General features: G+C 44.1%; 1 protein-coding gene across 1 annotated transcript in view; it reads right to left on the bottom strand.

Annotated features, from left to right (window-relative positions):
- Positions 1-304: 304 nt before the first annotated feature.
- Positions 305-23630, bottom strand: part of LOC122788217 (ADP-ribosylation factor 1) — a gene marked incomplete in the record, with an annotated part of 387297 nt that continues 363971 nt past the window's right edge. The window contains 1 exon segment of the mRNA XM_044055232.1: positions 305-775. Within this exon segment, the coding sequence (XP_043911167.1) occupies positions 611-775 (165 nt within the window).

Genomic DNA, 23630 nt, shown 5'->3' with positions numbered 1-23630 from the left:
TATAGAAAACAGTTTGTGATCCACTGTGCGAAAAATAAACTTTTCAGTTTTCACCTTCAAAGTGCATAAAGATGCCATACAATTATGCAGAAAGTTTGAGCAATGGCCACTTAACATGTCTAACACTAGATCTGCACCACTAGTTTGAAAAGTGACAGTCACCAGTTAATTTCACATAACCAGGTGCAACACTAAAGCTGCAAAATCAAACATTCTGAACTGCAAAATATGGAGGCTAGCACTTAAAGCAAGCCACATACCAAGTTACCTGATGAACAAGAGAATCAGCAAACAGAGAAAGGTATACAGCTGTTTCACACTTTTGACTTTATTGCCAAATTCTTTTAAGAACATTTCAATACTGAAGAGTACCGTACAACATTTTCAACAAACAGAATTCTAGACTTTTTCTGATGGTATAAAGTGTCCAACAAATGGGTAGTGTTTCGAAACTCAATACTGTTTTCAAGGAAACGTATAAGGCACATAGTGAGAAGGCTGCTCCCACTTGGTCACAGATGTACTCACACACAGAAGGTGCACAGACAGCAAATGGCTGGCCAACTCTGCAGAGCCACTACAGGGAATGGAATGGATCATTTCTTGGTTTTCAAGCCTTTTGGTTTTTCAACTGATTGGACAGCCAGTCCAGCCCCTCGTACAGTCCATCTCCACTGGTAGCACAGGTGGCCTGGATGTACCAGTTTCTGTGACGCAACGAATGCAGACCCAGTTTATCTGTTATCTCAGCAGCATTCATTGCATTTGGTAGGTCCTAGAAGGAAAGACAGTTTAATGACATCTGTTGGATACAACAGCAGCTACATGTTTCAGCTGTTTAGAAACTTTAGAAATTTCTGCAATACATTTTTCATGCATTTACAGAACTTCAGAATATACTAAGCTACTAAAAAAGTTAGTAACTGCTTTACAAGGAAAACAAATTAAAATTAATCAGTCTACCAGCTTATTCCAACTCTAAATCTGCTATTCAATCTGCCAACTTTTGAAATTGTAAACTTCCACTTACAGGTTGAGATATAAAATACTTTCATCTCAAATATTCTGCACTGCCACTACACAGACTATTACCATTACAGATTAGAAAGCCTTAAATTAAAAATAAGGTTAATGCAGCTTTACAAGAAAGTGGAATACAGTACTGCTCGTTGCATGCACAACAAGAAGCAAAGATGTTTGGACAGCTTACCATAACTTTAGATGCTACAGCGTCACTGTTGCAGTCATAGCTTAATGGGATCTGTCACTGGCCAAATCACATCTAATCAGAACTTCAAAGCTGAGGATTTTTCTTCATGGCTGGACTGATGTCACCTTACTTCATGTATCTGGTATACAGGTGGCATCCACCCATACTATCTTGCAGAACCTTGCCTGTAACAGAGCCTGCTCATTAGGTTTGTCCCAGGTATGCAGTCTGAGACAGAAAATTCAAGTCTTCATTAGGAAGGCTGGAGAAGGAAGCAAGGTTACTGGTGAGAAGAGACATGGGTACCCATTCCAGACCTTCATGGTACCACTGCAGGATTCCAACAGTAGCTACTATTGAACACCTACAACTACAATGAAACACCTACAGAACCATACTATGTTGTGCGAGTTGCTGTCAAGATTCATAATGTAGAGGGACGATTACCAGAACTGGTGTAATCCAGGTAGGTTCATAGGTGTGTACTAGGCTAATGGCCCTGGAGCCTTTACAAGCCTAGCCCATAGGATTACCCTGGCATCGTGCCAGCCGACCTTAGTACCCAGTGCTTCTGTCATGTAGGACCACTGGAGTGATCTCCGGGGTGAATTTTCTATTTCCCATCCACTCAAGATTTCTCTTGAAGAGAGCCAATGAGGTGCTCTGCTTCACATGTATGAGAAGTCTATTCCATAGCATGGGCAGTCTCTTCTGGGTTATGAATCTGTCCCTTCAGCATGTTTTGTTGATTGTGGTAATGAGGTTGAGGTCTCTGGAGTGTGGTGCTGAGGGATTGTGATTTCTTCAGATGTAGCATTTCTAACAGAGCTGGGTCAGACATGGCTTTGCAAGTCAAGCCATGAGATAAACTCTAATTAGGCGATACGGGACAGAGAATAGTTGGAATTTTTTGAGTCTGTCCATACAGGACAAGTGTTTAAGGCCTAGGATCATCTTTGTGAGGAATTTTTGCGGCCTCTCCAGTTGTTGCAGGTGTCTAGTGAGGTACATGCCAAATGGGGCACTGTACTCTAGGATTGGCCTAATGAGAGAAGAGTAGAGGGAGACAATGACCTCTTTCTTCCTGGATGCAAAACCCTTAGAAATGAGATGTGCCACACAGGATTTTCTGACCACAGTGGCAATGTGGTGGTCAAAAGAGAAGTTGCTGTCAACCTGTGTTCCCAGATCTCTTGCGCCTTGTGTAAAGTGGACTACTATCAATGTGGTAATTCAAGGAAACTGGGTTTTTCCCACGGGGGATGACTACATTTTTTGGCACTAAGCTTAAGGCCATGGTTCTGACATCAGTTGTTGGTCTCAGTGAGGCTTGTCTGTAGGATGTCATCACTGGCTCCCAACTTGCAAATGACTGCAAACTTTGTCAGCCAGAATCCACTTGTGACTGGTTGGCAGTATGACTTGTCAGCTACTTTCAAATTGTGGGTCCCATCTGTGAGCCAGTTTGCAACCCACCTAGTGATAGAGGGGGGTGATGCCTAGTTAGTGAGTTTTTCTAGGATTCCTGATTGCAGAATGGTGTTAAAGGCCTTGGCCAGATCAAAGTAGGCTGTATGAACCACCTTGCCTTCGACAGTTCTGGTGACTGAATCAAAGTAGACCAAGTTGAGCAGGCATGATCTACCCTTCACAAAACCAAACAGTGTGGGACGCAAAGTTCTGAGACTCCCTCATCCTTTCGGCTTTTCCCAGTTAGGTGTCACCACAGCGGAACTCCAGTCTGCTAAGGATTGGCAGTGGATATTTTACGGTGGCGAGTTGCATGCCCGACTCCCAACCTTCAAAGGCGGCACACCCACTCATGCACCTACCTGCATGTCTTTAAATGTCACTCGACCATAGGGAGGACGTGCAGACTCCACACAAGACGTTCCAGCCAAATATCGAACAGGAGAACCTCTTGCTGTGAGGCAACACTAACTGCTGCACCACCACGGCCATAGTTTGGAGACTCCCTAGATCCTTGTTCATTAGGTCCATGGTGAGGTGTTCCATAGCTTTGCATATCAGACTCGTCAGGCTAATGGGGAAATAGTTCCCAAGGTCTGTAGTCGCTCCTCCTTTGTGGAGAGGGAAGACTGTAGCAGTGCACCATTTGGTAGGGACAAAGCTCGAGGTACAGACAGAACCCAAGAAAGTACAGTTGTGTACCTACCATAGTGTATTCACTGTTGCAGTCATTACACTTGGGTTAATCTGCTGGCATACTCTCAGTCTGCCTGAATTCCAAGTCCTGGTCTGGCGTCGGTTGCTGTCGCCTCTTCCCCCGACGTCAGTGTGCCAGGGGTATACAAGCTGCAGCAGACGCCATTTTCTTCAGTTTTTCTTGCCCCAGATGTCAAGTGCCCCCAAGAAGGTAGGCAATACATATTGCTTATAAAAACATACAGTAAAATAAAAACAATACTTTTATCTACAAGCAAATACACCACATAGGTTGTATAGGATAGAGAAGTATAGACAAGTCCCAGCAAAGAAAGGGGGATGGAGGATGGGTAACCTGGACTGCAACAGTGAATACACTCTAACATCTACATTTATGGTAGGTACACTACTGTACTATGTTAAACATGTTTCACTGTTGCAGTCATTACACTTGGGTTGACTCCCAAAGCTGAGGTAGGGCGGCTGGGTCTAAATAGGATTAGGAGTGGCTATGAGGACCTGCAGAACTGCAGTGGCAAAGCCTGCTCTGGATTTAGAGTAAAGAGGTAAGTGGTAATGCTTGGTAAAAGTTTGCACTGAGTTCCAAGTTGCAGCCTCCAAAATTTCCTTGGTTGGTACTCCTCTGAGAAAGGCTGCTGAAGTGGCTGCTGTCCTGGTAGAATGTGACCTAATATTCTTAGGCACTGACTTGCCATGCTGTGAATAGCAGAAATGAATACAGTGTCCTATCCATTTTGAAATAGTCTGCTTTGAGATAGCCTTTCCTTGTGATCCTGCAGCATATGCTACAAACAGTTGCTCAGTTTTTCTGAAAGCTTGGTTTGTCCAAGTAGAAGCGTAGCTGCCTGTGTATGTCCAAAGAGTGCAGAAGTCTCTCCCCTTTATTCTGGGGATTTGGATAAAATGTTGGCAAATGAATGGTTTGGTTAAGAGCCACACTGGATACTACCCTTTGGCATAAATGTTGGGTTCGTCCTTAGAGAAACCCTGTCTGGACGAAAAATGATAAAAGGTTCCACTGCCATTAATGCCTGTAACTCAGACTCTTCTTGCTGAAGTTATTGCTAGGAGCAGAGCAGTTTTCCATAAGAATTTTATGTCAGTTGTATTGGCTGGCTCAAAAGGAGGTAGTGTGAGCTTTAAAACAAAGTTGAGGTCCCATGTAGGTATCTGTGCTCTCCTTGGGGGTCTTCTGTTTTTTGCCCCTCTGAAGTACTGTCTTAGCAGTGGATGAGAGAAAATAGGAGGTTCCGTATTGTAATGAGCTGAAATGGCAGAGGCATGGATCTTAATTGATGAAAAGGATAGGCCTTTGTCCAGCATCTCAGTTAGGTATTTGTAAAATCTGAGGATTATTTGGAACAAGTGATTCAAGTCCTTGTGCCTGGTTCCAAGCACAGAATCTCTTCCATTTTTCTGCATAAGATTTCCTAATGCTGGGCCTCCTGGCTTCCAAAATGACATCCATCACTGCTTTAGAGCGAGGTGTGCTTTGAATGGTTACATTATCCGCCATGCTGCCAGATTTAGGGTCCTGAGTTGGCTGTGCAGAATCTGATTGTTTTGCTGGGTCAGTAAGTGAGGAATTAGAGGCAATGTCCAGGCAGGGCCCTTGAGACAAGCTTTTTAGGATTGGGTACCAGTGCTGGCGTGGCCAGTCTGGGGCAATCAGAATCATTCTTGGCTTCTCTTGTCTGACCTTTAGGAGTACCTTGGGGAGGACAGGCAGAGTAAAGGCATATACTGTTAGACTTTTCCAGCTGAATGACAGAGCATCCACTTTCCATGCTTGCTTGTGATAAGTCCTTGTGTAGAATTTCTGTAGTTGGCAGTTGTGAGGGGAGGCAAAAAGATGTCTGGGCACCCCCATTCCTTTATCATACTGAAGACTTGTGGATCCAGTTTCCACTCGTGGGGATCCGTAAGGTTTCTGCTAAGTTCGTCTGACAGAGTATTGTTCTTTCCTGGCACGAATTGTGCTTGCAGGTGTACTTGACAACCCTCTTTTTGATTGATATGTAGATGCATTTGGCTTGTGGACCATGTGCCCTGAATACATTTTCCTGCCAGGTGTGCTCCCCAGGCATAATCTGATGCATCTGTTGTTATTGACTGTCTGGCTGTGGGTAGAGTGAATGGCTGCCCCTTGTTGAGGTGACAGGCATGAGCCCACCATCGAAACTCCTGTTGCAGGCAAGGAATGAGGGTAATTAAATGCTTCCAGGCTTTGACAATGTTGAGTCCAGACACTTTTTCGGTACCAGTGAGGTTTCCTCATATGCAGTCTGGCATATGGAATTAGTAGAATGCAAGATGCCATGAAGCCCAAAGCCTGCAGAACTTTTTTTGCAGTTAACTGGGTCTTTGTTGCCAACATTTTTAAGTAAGAAGTTAGTTGCCTTTGTCTGGCATGAGATAAGCCATCTGGACAACTGTATTTAAGCTTGCACGCAGGAATATCTCTTGAGGGGGTACTAGTTTTGATTTATTTTCGTTTACTGCGTACCCTAGGCAAATTAATAATCTTTTTACGAACGCCAGATGCTTTAGTACAGCATCCTTGTTCTCTGCTTGTATAAGGCAGTCGTCCAAGTAAGGATAAATTTGAATTCCTCTGTCTGCAAAATGCAATTATGGGTGCCAGGCATTCTGTGAAGACCCTGGGCGCAGTAGATAAGCCAAAGGGCAGTGCCGAGAATTGGTAGTGCATTGAGCCAGCTATGAATCTGAGGTATCTTCTGCAAGATTGTCTGATTGGGATATGCAGGTATGCCTCTGAGGTCCAAAGTTACAAGCCAAGCCTTCTTGCCAAGCATGGGCAGAAGCTGCTGCAGAGTTAACATTTTGAATTTTGGAACATCCAGAAATGTGTTTAGAAAAGACAGGTCCAGTACTGGTCTCCAGGCTTTGTCCTTTCTGGGGACAAAGAAAAGTTTTGAGTAAAATCCTTGTCCCTGCTCTTGCTGTAGTACTTGCTGAATGGCCCTCATTTTCATAAGGGACAAAACTTGTTTTTGTGCCTCTGCCCATTGATTGTGTGGCAGGTTTGGCATACCTTTTGCCTTTGGCAGGGTGTGAAAGTGGAAACTGTAGCCCTGGGACACTATATTCAACACCCATTTGTCCTGGGTGATCATGTGCCAATTTTGAGAGAAAAGTGCTAGTTTTCCCCCTAACGGGGCTGCAAGAAGATAAGTGCTTGGTGCTGGCAGAGGCAAGTCGTTGGGACCATTTCCTGTATGGCTGTGCTGTCTTCTCCACTTTTGGAGGTAGAAGCGCCCCACTGTTTAGGCCTGTATGAGCCCTGGGGCTAGGATCTGCCTCTGGGACATCTGTATCTGCCTCTTTGCGGCCTGTCTGACACTGGAAAGGACCAATTCTTTGCAGGCCAGTTCCTGCTAAATTTTGGTGGCTGAACCTGTAAGAAATCCTTTACAGTTTGCATAGATTTCGCTTTGTCCTCCATTTTCTTCAAAACCTCCTCTGCTTTAACACCAAATAAAGTATCAAGCTGTAATGGAGCATCTAATAATTTTGCTTTAACATGATCAGGCAGATTTTGTTCCTTTAACCAAGCATGCCTCCTAATGACAGAACCCGTGACTGCAGCCCTGCAGGAGGCCTCCAGAGAATCAAAACCACATTGCAATGTATGCTTTCCCACTTGTTCAGTTGCATGCAATAAATCCTGTATTTCCTTATTTTCTGTACAATCAGAATTAGTCAACATTTTCTGTTTTAACAATGACATTAAGTATTGCTGATATTTAATCATATGGAATTGACAGTTTAAAGCCTTCACAGCCAAAGTAGCAGAAGTGTAAACCTTTTTCCCCCATCTGTCTAGTGCCCTTGAACCTGTCAGAAGGGACATGTTTTTTTTTTGCAGTAGCGGCCTTAACCCCCCCCCCCCCCCTTGGGACCCTGAGAAATAGTTTATGGGTCAGCAGCAGGGTTTTTATAAAGAAATTTATGTGAATCAGAAACCCTGTAGTATCTATCTGGTTTAACAGGAGCTGGAGGTAAGGAGTCTGGAGAAAGGCCGGACTCTGAAAATACATCTACAATGTCTAGCACAGGGGAAATAGCAAGAGGCCTGTGCTGAAGAAATGAAAGAAAATCTCCAAGTCTTTTCTTTGATTGAGTAATCTTGGCTCTCCCAGTGGAAGTGCTCCCTCATGGTATGCAGAGTTTCCCCAAAAGAATAATCCTCAGGAGGAGAGGCTGAATGAATGGATTCTTCAGCATCAGAATCCTCAGGGAGGAAGAGAGTATTCCTGTACAGAACAGGAGTCAGAGGAAATGGAAAGCTGATCTGAAGAGTCTCTTGCCTAGGCCTCTTGTCAGGAGGGGGATGGGAACCCCTGATTAAGGTAATAAGGTCTTCGGCCATTTTGAGCATCTGTTTCTTAGGCATGGAAGTCTGTCCTGGAAAATACTGTACTTGCTTCTTTGTCTTTAAAGCTGCTGTAGTCTTTGCTTCTGAAGCTGAGGTAGGCTTTACATATTTATTTATTTTATTTTATTTTACATTTGTTAACCGGGAGAGTTCGACTGGATACATGTCCATTTTCAGCGGAGGCCCGGGGAGAAAAGCTCCACGTATAAGCAAATAAGAATACACTATGTTGATATAATACAGTATGTTCACTTAAGTATTTTACACAAGAATAGGAGACATTTTAGAATATTTCTACTCATTGCTCAAGACATATAAAGAAAAAAAATATTCAAAAAAAAAGAACACAAAAACTCATAGTATAACAGACTATTTTCCTTTTAGGTAGACCTTTTGGATAGTAGTAGCAGGAATTAAATAGGATAATAAGACTATGGAATTATATAGAAAAGGGAATAAGAGGGAAAACAGAAGAGAGAAATGGTAGTGGTACCGTCATTGGTCATAAAGGGAGGAGGAAAAAATCTTGTTTAGTTAAGTCAGACTGGGCTTATACATTGGCATAGCCAGTGTATCTGAAGGTGGTGATTTAGTCTCTTTTTGAAGAGTTTTATGGAGGAAATGGTGGTGAGGCTGGATGGAAGGGAGTTCCAGATTTTTCCTATTGCATTGGCAAAGAGCATCACCCCGAGTTGTTGGATTTTACCGTTTGAGCTAGTAGTTTGTTTGAGGAGCGTAAACTATTGAGATTGTTGTAAGGTTTGATTAAGTTCATCAGTGCAGGGGTTTTGTCAGATTGTTTAAGAATTTTAAATGCTACTATGAGTTGGCTCTGCTGTAGAAGGTTGGGGAATTCAATCCAACCCAATGATGGGTTCTATAGGGCGTGCCAGTTGCAAATCTTGCAATATGATTATAAGAACATGTAAGTTTGTTTAATTCAGTAGTGTTAAGATTTGTGAAAATAGGGGAAGCATATAAGAGGGTGGAGAGGAGATGGGAGCGGGCAGTGGCTATTTTTGCTATTGGGGTAAGAAAGGATTTTATTCGATAGAGAGACCCAAGTTTTTTGTTTACGGTTTTAACAGTTTGATTAATATGGATATCAAATTTAAGTTTATTGTCAATGGTCACACCCAGAAGTTTAGTGTGGGAGTCAGGGGAGATGATTGTCCCATTTTTGGATTGGATATGGAAAAGTGTGGGTATGATCTTGTGAGTGGGGTAGAAGATTAACAGTTTGGTTTTATTTGGATTCAGAATAAGTCGATGTCCCAGTAACCAATTTTCAACTGCTGTAAAGCACGATTGGGTTTTTGATAAATTAACTGGGGATGAATCAGAACAGACTAACGTCGAATCGTCAGCATATTGAATGCAGGTGGCATCTGGAATGGCTTTATAGAGGTCATTAATAAAAACAGTAAAGAGGAGAGGTCCCAGTATGGAACCTTGAGGAACTCCTATGGTATTAGATAGGAGGCTAGAGAGCCTGTTCTGCCAGCTGTGTAGGTCTGAAAACACCCTCAGAAGCAGATGCCCGCTCAGCGGCTCCGGACCCATCTGAGGGAATGATTTCCGAGTGTCCAATACCTGGAGTATCCAGAGGCCTAGCTGGCCCCATGTGGGAGTAGTCAGCGGCCTGTGGCTCTGAGGTAGCGGGCGTCAGGGGCTGTGAAAACGCCTCTGAGAACCGGCGACTGGCTTTGAGGAAGCCTCGTCGTCCGTTTTGGATCTCTGATGCCTGTCCTCTTTTTCCTTGCGTTTTTTTTTAGAAACTCCGGTCGTTTGTTCCGACGGCATTATGTAATTGAATTTTCGGCCAAAGTAATAAGCAAAATCAAACCGATGCTTAATGGTGCATTTGTTGAATCTAGCACAAAACTGACAGCTAGCAACATTATGATCAAGGCCTAGGCAAGGAATACAGTAAGAATGAAAATCCTTATGAGGTATTTGCTTCCCACAAGAAATACAATGGTTAACTTTTTGACATTGGTCTGGAGCAAGAAAAAAGTTCCGCCAATGGGGTACTTAGCTTTAATGAAGACTTCGGATCTGAAATTAGTCTGTGAAAATCTCAGGAGTCGGCCGACCGGCACTTGCGAACTGCTTTTGCTTCGGGCACCACACGGCAAGAAAGACTGGAGAAAATGGCGTTGGCTGCATCTTTTATATCCCTGGCGCACTGACATCTAGGGAAGAGGAGACAGCAACCAATGCTGGACCTAGACTTTGGAATTCTGGCAGACTGCGGGTAGCCTGCCAGCAGGATAACCCAAGAATGACTGCAACAGTGAAACACTAACATCTTTATATCAGCGGTAGCGCCTGGTTCAAATGGAGGCAGGGTGAGCTTTTCCAACACTTGAGGTCCCATGCAGGTAATGGTGATCTTCTAGGAGGCCTTAGGTTTTTGGCTCCTATAAGATACTGCTTTAGTAAAGGATTAGAAAAGATTGGTGGCTCTCTATTGTGATGAACCGAAATGGCAGAGGCATGGATTTTGACTGATGAGAAAGATAGGCCTTTGTCAAGCATCTCAGTTAAGTATTGTAATATCCGAAGAATATGGGGCTCTGGTGTATCAGTTCCTTGTGCTCGATTCCAAGCACAGAATCTCTTCCATTTGGCATAAGATTTTCTAGTACTAGGCCATCTGGCTTCCAAAATGACATCCGCTTCACTGAGAGGTGTCGTTCGTACGATTACATGATTAGCCATGCTGCCAGGTTCAGAGTCTGTAGTCAATTGTGCAGGATCTGATTGTTTTGCTGGGACAGTAGTTGTGGTCTTTGAGGCAAGGTCCAAGCTGGGCACTGAGACAAGTTCCTTAGGATTGGGTACCAGTACTGGCGGGGCCAGTCCGGGGCAATTAATATCTTTGGCTTCTCTTGTCTGACTTTAAGATGACCTTGGGTAGAAGAGGCAGAGGAGGGAAGGCGTAAACTGACAGGTTTTTCCAGCTGAAGGATAGGGCGTCCACTTTCCATGCTTGTCTGGGATAAGTTCTTGCGCAGAATCTTTTCAACTGATAATTTTGAGGAGAGGTAAACGGATCTATGTCTGGGCTCCCCATTTCTCTGTTATGCTGGATACTTGTGAATTTAGTTTCCACTGGTGAGGATCCATAATGTTTCTGCTCAACTCGTTTGCCAGAGTGTTCCGTTTTCCTGGCAGGAATTGAGCTTGAAGACTTATTTGGTAGGTCAAAGCTGTGTCCACAGTGCCATGGCTAATCTGCAAAGGGGGTAGGAGTGTGTGCCCCCTTGTTTGTTTATATACCACATGACTGTGGTGTTGTCAGTATTTAATCAGTAGTTGTCCTGTATGAAGTAAGTCCTTGAAGGCTGTTAGGGCATTTTGAACAGCTAGCATCTCTTTCTGGTTGATATGTAGATGCATTTGATTTGGTGTCCATATGCCCTGAATGCATCTTCCTGCCATGTGGGCCCCCCCAAGGCATAATCTGATGAGTCTGTTAAGGTTTGGCTGGCAGGGGGTAGACTGAAGGGACGTCCCATGTTTTGGTGACGGGCCTTTGCCCACCATAGAAACTCCTGTTGCAGGCAAGGGATGAGAGGAATCATTGTTTCCAGACGGTGTGAATGTTGACTCCATAAACTTTAGGTACCATTGAAGTTTCCTCATATGCAGTCTTGCATATGGAATTAGTTGGATGCAGGATGCCATGAAGCCCAGAGCCTGCAGAATTTGTCTTGCAGAAGACTGGGTTTCTGTTGCCATCGTTTTGAAGTAGTCAGTTGCCTCTGTCTGGCGTGAGGTAAGCCATCTGGGCAGTTGTATGCAAGCTTGCACCCAGGAATGTTATCTTTTGAGAGAGTACCAGTTGTGATTTCTTTTTGTTTATTGTGAACCCTAGGCATGCTAGAAGCCTTTTCACAAACGCCAGGTGTCATAGAAGAATGCCCTTGTTCTCTGCTTAAATGAGACTGTCATCCAAGTAAGGATATATTTGAATACGTCTTTGTCTGCAAAATGCAATTACTGGTGCCAGGCACTTTGTAAAGACCATGGGCGCAGTAGATAAGCCAAAGGGCAGTGCAGAGAATTGGTAATGCATTAAGCCAGCCTTGAATCAGAGGTATTTTCTGCACGTCTGTCTTACTGGGACATGCAGGTATGCCTCAAGTCTAAAGTCACCAGCCAAGCATTCTAGCCCAGCATGGGTAGAAGCTGCTGCAAAGTGAGCATTTCGAATTAATGTCCAGGTATGTGTTCAAAATCGATAAAGTCAGTATTGGCCGCCAGGCCTGGTCTTTTCTGGGTACCAAGAACAGTCTTGAGTAAATACCTTGTTCTTTTTCCTGTTCTGGTACTGTCTGAATGGTCCCCATATCCATGAGGGACATAACCTGTTTGTGCCTCTGCCCATTGTTTTTTTGGCAGGTCTGGCCAACCATTTGTCATTGGCAAAGTGAGGAAATGGAATCTGTACCCCCATGATACGATGCTCAGTACCCACTTGTCCTGGGTTATTAATTGCCAATTTGAGCAAAAAGTGCTAATTTTCCCCCTGTGGGTGCTGCCAAAAGTTAAGTGCTTGGTGTAGGCAGAGGGAAGTCATTGGGATTGCTTTCTGTAGGTTTGCGCTTCATCTACTCCAGATTTGGAGGTGGATACGCCCCATTGCTTTGACCTGTACGAGTCTTGAGCCTGGTGCCTGGAACCCTTAAGGCGTCTGGATTTGCCCCTTTGAGCTGTCTGACACAGGAAAGGACCAATTTTTTGTAGGCCAGTGTCTACTGAATCTAGGTGGCTGCACTTGTAAGAAATCTTTAACATTTTGCATAGACTTAGCTTTGTCTTCCATTTTCTTTAAAACCTCTTCTGCCTTAATACCAGAGAATCATGCTGCAAAGGTGCATCTAGCAATTTAGCTTTAACATGATCAGGCAAATTTTGTTCCTTTAACCAGGCATGCCTCGTAATCACAGATCCAGTAACTGCGGCCCTGCAGGAGGCCTCTAAAGGATCAAAACCACACTGCAAAGTATGCTTTCCAGTTTGTTCAGCTGTATGCAATAATTCCTGCAATTCCTTATTTTCTGCACATTCTGAAATCAACATTTTCTGTTTCAGCAATCCCATAACATGTTGTTGGTACTTAAGCATATGAAACTGACAGTTTATGGCCCTAATTGCCAAGGTTGCAGATGTATAAACCTTTTTTCCCCATCTGTCCAGCGACCTTGAATCTCTGTCAGAGGGGGTAAGATTTTTTGCTGTTGAGGCCTTAATCCCCTTTGGACCCTGTGAAATATCAGCAGCAGGATTTCTAAATAAAAATTTATGAGAGTCAAGGACCCTGTAATACCGGTCAGGCTTACTGGGAGCCGGAGGTAGAGAGTCAGGGGTCAGGCTTGACTCTGGAAAAAACCATCATCCACAATGATTAACACAGGGGGAATGGCTAAAGGCTTGTACCGAGGGAGAAGGAGGAAATTCCCGAGCCTCTGTTTTGATTCTGAGAAGTCTAGACTCTCCCAGTGAAAATGCTCCCTCAAAGTATGCAAGGTTTCTCCAAATGAATAATCCTCAGGAGGAGATGCAGATGGAATAGACTCCTCAGCATCAGAATCCTCATAGGAAGGTAAAGATAATTCCTGATCAGAAGAGGAATCAGAAGAAACAGAAGCCTAATCTGAAGATTTATAGTCAGTGTCATGCCTAGGCCTCTTATCTGGAGGGGAATGGGTACCCCTGATTAAGGTAATAAGGTCTTCAGCCATTTTAATCTGGGGGTTTTTTTTTTTTTTTGTAGGCACAGAGGCCTGTGCACATGGCTCAGGCGTCGGATTTTTTAGTTTTTGAAGGTGTCTTTGCCTTTGGTTTTGCAGCTTTCGGTTTGATATAAAAAGGTTGAGGTCTGAATACACCCTCAGAAGCCGGTGCTTGCTCAGCAGCTCCGGACCCATCAGAGGGTGATGCATCCGTTGGTCCAATACCTTGAGTATCTTGCGGCATGCCGGACTCCACATGGGTGTCGGTAGAGGCCTGTGACTCGAAGGTAGCAGGGGCTGCGAAAGTGCCAGAGTACCGGCAAACCGGCGACTGGCTTAGGAGAAGCTTAGTCTGTTTTGGATCTCGACTGCCTTTCTCTGTCCTTTTCTTTGCGTTTTTTTTTTATGTACTCCAGTAGTCAGATTGCTATCAGACGACATCGCTGGGTAGTTAAATATGTTTCCAAAATACTTGGATGCAAAAATATACAGACGCTTAATAGTGCGTTGGTTAAATCTAGCACAAAACCGACAGCCAGGCACGTTGTGATCAGGGCCTAGGCAAGGAATACAGTATAAACGGAAATCCTTATGAGGTATTTGCTTCCCATAAGTAATACAATTAACTTTTTCTGACATCGGTAAAAAGCAAGAAAAAAAAAAAGTTTCCCCAACGAAGTACTTGGCTTTATTGAAGACTTCGGTTTTGAAACTGAAATGCGAATGTCAGTAGTCAGCCGACCAGCACTTGCCACACGGTGCCCGAAGCAGAAGCATTTCACAAGAAAGACTGAAGAAAATTGCGTCGGCTGCATGTTTTATATCTGACAACCTGATGTCATGGAAGAGAAGACAGCAACCGACGCAGGACCCAAGACTTTGGAATTCAGGCTGACTGAGGGCAACCTGCCAGCAGATTACCCAAATGTAATGACTGCAACAGTTAAACACGAAGAACATCTGGCAAAGGAACAAAGGTACTGGGAAAATGATCAGAGTGAAAGGTAACAGAATGGGAAGAGGCCAACAATACATTTGGATCGCAGGCTAGAGACTACCTTCCCTATCAAGGATTGACTGAGTATAGGCAGAGAAAAGAATGGAGGGAGGGTTTTAAGTGAAACAGCAACACTGGTAGAGTTTTTAGTAAAATCTAGAACAGAAGCAGGTGTTAAAATGGATAAGCAGTATGGCATTTAAAATGCTGCATAAGTACAGGAATCAGGGGAAATCAGAAAGGACTGGGAGGAGGAACTGGCCAAGTAATTCACAAAGAAACAATGGAAAGATATATGCAGGTCTTCCAGATATGCAAAAAAGATTTATGATCTTTGCCTGAAGTGTTTTCACATGTATTATTATAGTCCAAGCAGACTCCAAAAGAATTTTTCATCCGGCAGATTGCAAATGTTGGAGATGTGATGGGCAAGAATGAGGCAACTGGGAGCATATTTTTTGGGAGGGTAATGAGGTGGCAAACTTTAAACATCCATTCAGACTACTTTGTCAGAAATACTGGGTGAGCAAATTAATGTAACCGGGGAAGTTATTTTCTCTGAGCTGTAATACTATATATGTCTAGGGAATTCTGACTTTCTAGGTTTTGCAGAGTTTAATTCTGGTGGCTGCCAAAAAAGTAATGACTAGAAAATGGAAATCAAAGTCTAAACCAACCGCGCAAAATAGAAAAAGTGGGATCTTTGTAATGTGCTCCTACCCTTTTATATAGAAAAAATGGGAAGTGTGGAAACACATGCAGAATATTACTTGAAGGAGCAATGAGATTTAATAGCAGGAAGGAAATGAATGAGCTACGTAAAGTATAGTTTTGTACCTACTATAAATGTAGATGTCCCAAGTGTTCACACTGCTGCAGTCATTACACTTTGGTTATCCTGCTGTCAGGCGGTCCCCGCAGTCAGCCAAAGTTCCAAAGTCTTGGTCCGGCATCTGTTGCTGTCGCTTCTTCCCTGACGTCAGTACGCCAGGGGTATACAAGGTGCATCCGATGCCATTTTCTTCAGTTTTTCTTGCCCCAGATGTCAGGTGCCCCCAAGTAGGTAGGCAATACATATTGCTAATTAAACATATATAAAAAATAAAAAACAATACCTTTAGTTACAAGCAAATACACCATAAAGGTTGTATGGGATAGAAAGGTAAAGATAAGTCCAGCTAGGACAGAGGGGATGGAGGGAGGGTAACATGGACTGCAGCAGTGTGAACACTCGAACATCTACATTTATGGTAGGTACAAAACTGTACTATGTTCATACCGTTACACTGCTGCAGTCATTACACTTGGGTAGAATCCCAAAGCGAAGGTTAGGTGGCTGGTCTATAGAGAGTTAGGATTGGCTACGAGGCCCTGCAGAACTGCAGTGGCAAATCCTGCTCGGGATTTAGAGTAAAGAGGCAAGTGGTAATGCTTGGTAAAGGTGTGCACTGAACTCAAAGTTGCAGCCTCCAAAATTTCCTTGGTTGATGCTCCTCTGAGAAAGGCTGTTGAAGTGGCTGTTGCTCTGGTAGAATGTGGCCTAATGTTGTTAGGGAATGATTTTCCATGCTGTGTGTAGCAGTAACGAATACAGTGTCCTATCCATTTGGAAATAGCCTGCTTTGAGATAGCCTTGCCCTGTGATCCTGCAGCATATGCTACAAACAGTTGCTCAGTTTTCCTGAAAGCTTTTGTTTTGTCCAAGTAGAAGCGTAGCTGCCTGTGTATGTCCAAAGAGTGCAGAAGTTTCTCCCTTTTATTCTGGGGTTTGGATAAAAAAAGTTGGCAAATGGATGGTTTAGTTAAGAGCCACACTAGATACCACTTTTGGCATAAAGGTAGGGTTTATCCGTAAAGAAACCCTGTCAGTTCCACTGCCATTAATGCCTGTAGCTCTGGAGACTCTTCTTGCGGAAGTTACTGCCAGTAGCAGAGCTGTTTTCCATGATAAAAATTTTAGATCGGCTGTATTGGCTGGCTCAAAAGGTGGCAAGGTCAGTTTTTCCAAAACAAAATTGAGGTCCCAAGCTGGTGTTGGTGCTCTCCGGGGCAGTCTTATGCTTTTAGCCCCTCTGAGGGGATGAGAAAATAAGGGAGGATCCGTGTTGTAATGATCTTAAATGGCAGAGGCGTGGATCTTAATGGAGGAGAAGGACAGGCCTTTGGTTCAGCATCTCAGTTAAGTATTGTAAAATCTGAGGAATGTTTGGGACAAGAGGGTCAAAGCTTTGAGCCTGGTTCCAGGCAGAGAATCTCTTCCATTTTTCTGAGTAAGATTTCCTGGTGCTAGGCCTTCTGGCCTCCAAAATGACATCCATAACAGCTTTAGAGAGAGGTGTTGCCTGTTTGACTAGTGAATCTGCCATGCAGCCAGGTTTAGGGTTTTGAGCTGACCGTGCAGGATCTGATTGTTTGGTCGAGTCAGAAGGTGTGAAATTTGAGGCAAAAATCCATGGTGGGCCTTGAGCTAAGTACTTCAAGATTGGGTACCAGTGCTGGCATGGCCAGTCTGGAGCAATCAGGATCATCTGTGGTTTTTCTTGTCTGGCTTTTAGGAGTATCTTTGAAAGAAGAGGCAGTGGTGGGAAGGCATAAACTTTTAGGCTTTTCCAGCTAAACAAAAGAGCATCCACTTTCCATGCTTGTGTGTGGTAAGTCCTTGTGCAGAATTTTTGTAGCTGGCAATTCAGTGGGGAGGCAAAAAGATCCGTCTGGGCACCATTTTTGCGTTACCATGCTGAAGATTTGTGGATTCAATTTCCATTCGTGAGAGTCCATGATATTTCCGCTTATATCATCTGCCAGAGTATTTTTCTTTCCTGGCAGGAATTGTGCTTGCAGATGAACTTGATAAGTTGGAGCTGTGTTCCACAAGGTCATGGCTTGCCTGCATAGTGAATAATAATGAGTGCCCCCTTGCTTGTTTATGTACCACATTACTGTGGTGTTGTCTGTCTTTAATAATAATTGTCCTGGATGCAGAAGGTCCTTGAAAGCTGTTAGGGCATTTTGAACAGCCAACATCTCTTTTTGATTGATGTGAAGATGCATTTGGTCTGTGGTCCACTTGCCCTGAATACATTTTCCTGCCATGTGTGCTTCCCAGGCATAATCTGAAGCATCTGTTAGAGTCTGCCTGGCTGTGGGTAGAGTGAAAGGCTGACCCTTGTTGAGGTGACATGCCTGTGCCCACCATTGAAACTGCTGTTGCAGGCAGGGAATTATTGGTATTACTGTTTCTAAACTGTGAGTGTTGAGTCCAAACACTCTTTAGGTACCATTGTAATTTCCTCATATGCAGTCTGGCATATGGAATTAGTAGTATGCAGGATGCCATGAATCCCAGGGCCTGCAGAATTTTTCTTGCAGGAGATGGGACTTTGCCAGCAATTGAAAATAGAGTCAGTTGTTCTTGTTTGTCTGGCGTGGGATAAGCCATCTGGGCGTTGTATTTAAGCTGGCACCCAGGAATATTATCTGTTGTGAGGGCACTAGTTTTGACTTCTTTTCGTTTACAGTGTACCCTAGAGAAATTAGCAACCTTTTTTACAAACGCCAGATGCTTTAGAAGAATGTCCTTTCTCTCTGCTTGAATGAGGCAGTCGTCCAGGTATGGATATATTTGTCTGCAAAATGCAATTACTGGTGCCAGGCACTTTGTAAAGACCCTGGGCACAGTAGATAAGCCAAAGGGCAGTGCAGAGAATTGGTAGTGCATTGTACCAGCTTTGAATCTGAGGTATCTTCTGCAATCTTGTCTGATAGGGACATGCAGGTATGCCTCTTTGAGGTCCAAAGTAACAAGCAAAGCCTTCTTGCCCAGCATGGGAAGAAGCTGCTGTAGTGTCAACATTTTGAATTTCGGAACATCCAGGTAAGTATTTAGAGTTGAAAGTTCTAGTATGGGTCTCCAGGCTTTGTCCTTTCTGGTGACCAGGAAGAGTCTTGAGTAAAATCCTTGTCCCTACTGTGGTACTTTTTGAATAGCTCTCATGTCCATGAGGGCTGAAATTTGTTTTTGAGTCTCTGCCCATTGATTTTGTGGCAGGTTTGGCATTCCTCAGCCTTGGTAAAGTGTGAAAGTGGAACCTGTAACCTTGAGACAATATTCAGAACCCATTTGTCTTGGGTGATTGTTTGCCAATTTTGAGAAAAAAGTGCTAGTTTCCCTCCTAAGGGGGCTGCCAAAAGGGAAGTGCTTGGCATACAAAGGGGGAAGTCATTGGGACTGTTTCCTGTAAGGTTGAGACTTGTCCTCACCTCCTTTGGGGGTTGAGGTACCCCACTGTCATTGTCTGTAAGAGCCTTGGGGGTTGAGATCTGCCTCTTGGGCGTCTATCTGCCTCTCTGTGGCCTGTCTGACATTGGAAAGGACCAATTCTTTGTAGGCCAATTTCTGCTAAATCGAGGTGGCTGTACCTGTAAGAAATCTTTGACTGCAAAGATTTAGCTTTATTCTCCATTTTAACACCTCTTCTGCCTTAACACCAAACAAGGTTATCATGCTGTAAAGGAGCATCCAATAATTTTGCCTTAACATGGTCAGGTTAACTCTGTTCTTTTAACCAAGCATGTCTTTGAATCACAGAACCTGTAACTGCGGCTCTACAAGAGGCCTCTAAAGAATCAAAACCACATTGCAGAGTACGTTTTCCCACCTGTTCAACTGCATGCAATAAATCCTGCATTTCTTTATAGTCAGGAGCTTCTGAGCTTGTAAGCATTTTCTGTTTTAACTGAGCCATTAAATATTGTTGGTACTTAAGCATGTGAAACTGGCAATTTAAAGCCCTTACTGCTAAAGTTGCAGAAGTGTAAACTTTCTTCCCCCATCTATCCAATGCTCTAGAATCTGTCAGAGGGGACTGGATTTTTTGCAATGGAAGCCTTAACCCCTTTGGGACCCTGGGAAATGGTTTCTGGGTCAGAAGGGTTTTTATAAAGAAACTTGAGAGTCAGGGACTCTAGAATACCTATCTGGCTTGACTGGTGCAGGTGGCAAAAAATCAGGGGATAAGCTGGATTCAGAGAACACATCATCCCCAATATCTAACACAGGCGGAATAGCAAGGGGCCTGCATGGAGGCAATAAAAGGAAGTCCTGGAGCCTTTTCTTGGATTCTGAATAATACAGACTTTCCCAATGGAAATGCTCCCTCAGGGAATGTAAAGTTTCCCCAAAAGAGTAATCCTCAGGAGGAGAGGCTGAAGGGATAGATTCTTCAGCATCAAAGTCCTCATAGGGGGGTAGAGAGTATTCCCTGGTCTGAAGAGGAATCAGAGGAAATGGAAACCTGATCAGAGGAATCAGTCTGTATCCTGCCTAGGCCTTTTCTCAGGAGGTGGATGGGAAAGTACAGTTTTGTACCTACCATAAATGTAGATGTCCGATAGGTATGCATCTGCAGTCATAACATACGGGTTGTCCTGCCTCAGGCAGCCCTTCGGTCGGCCGGATTCCAAAGTCTGGGTCTGGCCTCGGCTGATGTCGCACTTTCCCCGACGTCAGAGCGTCTGGGGTATAAAAGCATCAGCCGACGCAATTTTCCTCAGTTTTTCTTGCCCCAGATGCCAGGTGCCCTCTAGGAAGGCTAAATTTGGATAAATGCTGAAAAGTTCCAAACATTTGCAAATTATATACATATATAAACAAATACACCATAATAGTTTCCCCCAGCTAGCTGAAAGAGGGGTAAGTACCCTAGGAATACCACAGAGGGGAAGGAGGGTGGGTAATCCTGACTGCAGATGCATACCTATCTGACATCTACATTTATGGTAGGTACAAAACTGTACTATGTCCTTCAAGGATGCATCTGCAGTCATAACATATGGGTAGAATACCATAGCCAATCTGGGGGAGGAAGTACTAAGAGAAGGATGGTGTAGTTAAGATCCCCTGCAGTACTGCAGTTGCAAACCCTGCTCTGGATCTGGAGTATAAAGGTATATTGTAATGCTTGGCAAATGTATGCATGAAGCTCCAAGTAGCAGCTTCTAAAATGTCCTTGGTAGCCACCCCTCGTAGGAAAGCTGTAGTGGTGGCTGTGGCCCTTGTGGAGTGAGGCCTGATATTTTCAGGAACTGTCTTTCCATGAAAGGAGTAGCAAAAGCAAATGCAATTTCCTATCCATTTTGAAATTGTCTGTTTGGAAATTGCTCTTCCTTGCACCCCAGTTGCATATGCTACAAAAAGTTGGTCAGTTTTTCTGTTGGTTTTAGTTCTGTCCAAATAGTAGCGTAATTGTCTGTGTATATCCAAGGTGTGCAAAAGTTTTTCCCCTTTGTTCTGTGGGTTAGGGAAGAACGTAGGCAAATGAATAGCTTGGTTCAAGGATACCCTGGATACCACCTTTGGCATGAAAGTAGGACTGGTTCTCAGTGACACACTAACCTGGTGAAAAATAAGAAAAGGCTGCACTGCCATTAATGCCTGTAACTCAGATACTCTTCTTGCTGAAGTGATTGCCAGAAGGAATGCAGTTTTCCAAGATAAAAACTGTAGGTCTGCTGATGCTGCTGGTTCAAAAGGAGGTAGTGTCAATTTTTCCAGCACAAAATTGAGATCCCATGCAGGTAGGGGGGGGGGGGTCTTCTTGGAGGTTTAACATTTTTGATCCCTCTCAAAAATTGTCTTGAGAAGGGTGTGAGAAGATAGGTGGATCCATATTGTATTCTGCTGAAATTGCTGAAGCATGAATCTTAATGGAAGAATAAGACAGGCCATTGTGGAACAATTCTGCTAAGTATTCTAGGATGTGTGCTAGGTTTGCCACTGTGACATCTGTGCCCTTTGATGTGCTCCAAGTGAGAGATCTCTTCCATTTAGCTGAGTATGTCTTTCTTGTGGAAGGTCTGCGAGCCTCCAGGATAATGTCCTTCACCCTCCGAGATAAAGTTTGGTTGGGTTTTAAGGAATTTTCCAGGCAGTTAGCTGCAATGTTTCCAAGTTGGGATGCAGGGTCTTGAAACTGTTCTGCATTAGAAGAGGAGGCCATGAATTTGCCTGAGACATGCTTCTCAATAGGGGGTACCAGTGTTGTCTTGGCCAGTCCGGAGCTATTAGTATCACTTTTGGCTGTTCCTCCCTGATCTTCAGTAGAACCTTGTACATCAATGGGAGAGGTGGAAAGGCATATACTGTTAGGGCATTCCAGCTGAAAGAGAGAGTCCACCCTCCAGGCTTGTGGGTGGTATGTCCTTGAGCAGAATTTCTTCAGTTGGTGGTTGAGTGGGGAGGCGAACAGATCTATCTCTGGCATTCCCCATTTTTTTGTTATGAGTTTGAAGATGTCTGGATGCAGCATCCATTCGTGTGCATCCGTGGTAGTTCTGCTTAAGCTGTCTGCTAGTGAATTCTCTTTTCCTGGTACGAATTTGGCCTGCAGCTGGATATTGAGATTCAGGCATAGGTTCCACAGATTCATAGCCATCCGGCATAGAGGATAGGAATGTGTGCCTCCCTGTTTATGTACCACATGACCGTGGTGTTGTCTGTCCTTATTAACAGATGTCCTTGCTGGAGGAAGTGTCTGAATGCCTCGATTGCATGCCTCACTGCCAGCATTTCCTTTTGGTTTATGTGCATGCTTAGCTGCCCTTGAGGCCATAGGCCTTGGATACGTTTGTCCTCCATGTGTGCTCCCCATCCTCGGTCTGAGGCGTCCGTGGTGATGGTCTGCCTTGTTTTTGGTTTGTTGAAAGGCAACCCTCTGTTGGACTGGCAGGCCTGAGCCCACCACAAGAATTCCTGTTGAAGGCATGGAATGATTGGTATCATGGTTTCTAGACTGTGACTGTGTTGAGACCATGCATTCCTTAGGTACCATTGTAATTTCCTCATATGCAACCTGGCATGTGGAATCAAAATTATGCAGGATGCCATGTAACCCAGGGCCTGCAGGACTTTCCTTGCAGTAAGCTGAGTTTGTCTGGTCAGAATCATGAAGTAATCTGGAAGTTGTTTTTGTTTTTCTTCTGTGAGAAAAGCCATTTGAGTGATTGTGTCCAGATCCGCACCCAAAAAGGTTATCCTTTGGGATGGTACTAGTCTTGACTTTTGGATGTTGGCTGTGTATCCCAAGGTCTGTAGCAGGTGTATGGCATAGGCCAAGTCCTTTAACAATTTTTTCTTGTTGTCCGCTTGTAATAGGCAGTCGTCCAGGTATGGATAAATTTGAATTCCCTGAAGTCTGCAATGTGCAATTACTGATGCCAGGCATTTCGTGAATACTCTGGGCGCAGTAGATAAGCCAATGGGCAATGCTGAGAATTGATAATGCTCTGATCCTGCAAGAAATCTGAGGTGTCTTCTGCAATCTGGTCGGATAGGGACGTGCAGGTATGCCTCCTTGAGATCTAGAGTCACCAGCCAAGACTCCTTGCCCAACATGGGAAGAAGTTGCTGTAGGGTCAGCATTTTGAATTTTGGCACAATGAAATAAGTGTTCAGTGCGGACAGGTCGAGAATAGGCCTCCATTGGTTTTCTTTTCTTGGTACAAGGAATAGTCTGGAGTAAAATCCTTGGCCTTGTTCTGTAGATGGTACCCTTTCTATAGTTTTCATCTGAAGTAAATTGCTGATTTGTCTTAAAGCCTCTGCCTTCTGGTTTGGTGGAAGGTTTGGCATTCCGCCTCTTTTTGGCAAAGTGTGGAAATGAAACCTGTATCCTTTGTCTATTATTTGCAATGTCCATGTATCCTTTGTAATGCAATGCCAGTTTTCCGAGAATAAAGCCAGCTTTCCGCCCAAGGGTGCTTCCAGTTGATCCCTGGTAGGCGGAATCAGAGTCAAGTCATTGGGTCTGTCCTGTGGTAGTGGTTGTAGTTGTAGCTGTTACACTACTCCTCTGGTTGGCAGGCTGCCACTGACGGCCCCTGTAGGGGCCCTTGGATTGACCTCTGCCTCTAGGGCACCTGTTCCTGCCTCTCTGTGTTCTGGAGGAGTCTGGAAAGGACCAATTCTTTTGTAGGCCAGTTTCTGCTGAACCTTGGAGGTTGAACTTGCAGGAAATCTTTAACTGTTTGCACAGATTTCGCTTTTTCTTCAACCTTCTTTAGAATCTCCTGTGCAGGGGAGCCAAATAAATTTTG

This window comes from Protopterus annectens, chromosome 13.part0 (assembly GCF_019279795.1).
Source record: "Protopterus annectens isolate FY-2018-M chromosome 13.part0, PAN1.0, whole genome shotgun sequence".
Taxonomy (NCBI): domain Eukaryota; kingdom Metazoa; phylum Chordata; order Ceratodontiformes; family Protopteridae; genus Protopterus; species Protopterus annectens.
The sequence above is the reverse complement of the archived record's forward strand: the minus strand, read 5'-3'. Positions and strand labels throughout refer to the sequence as shown.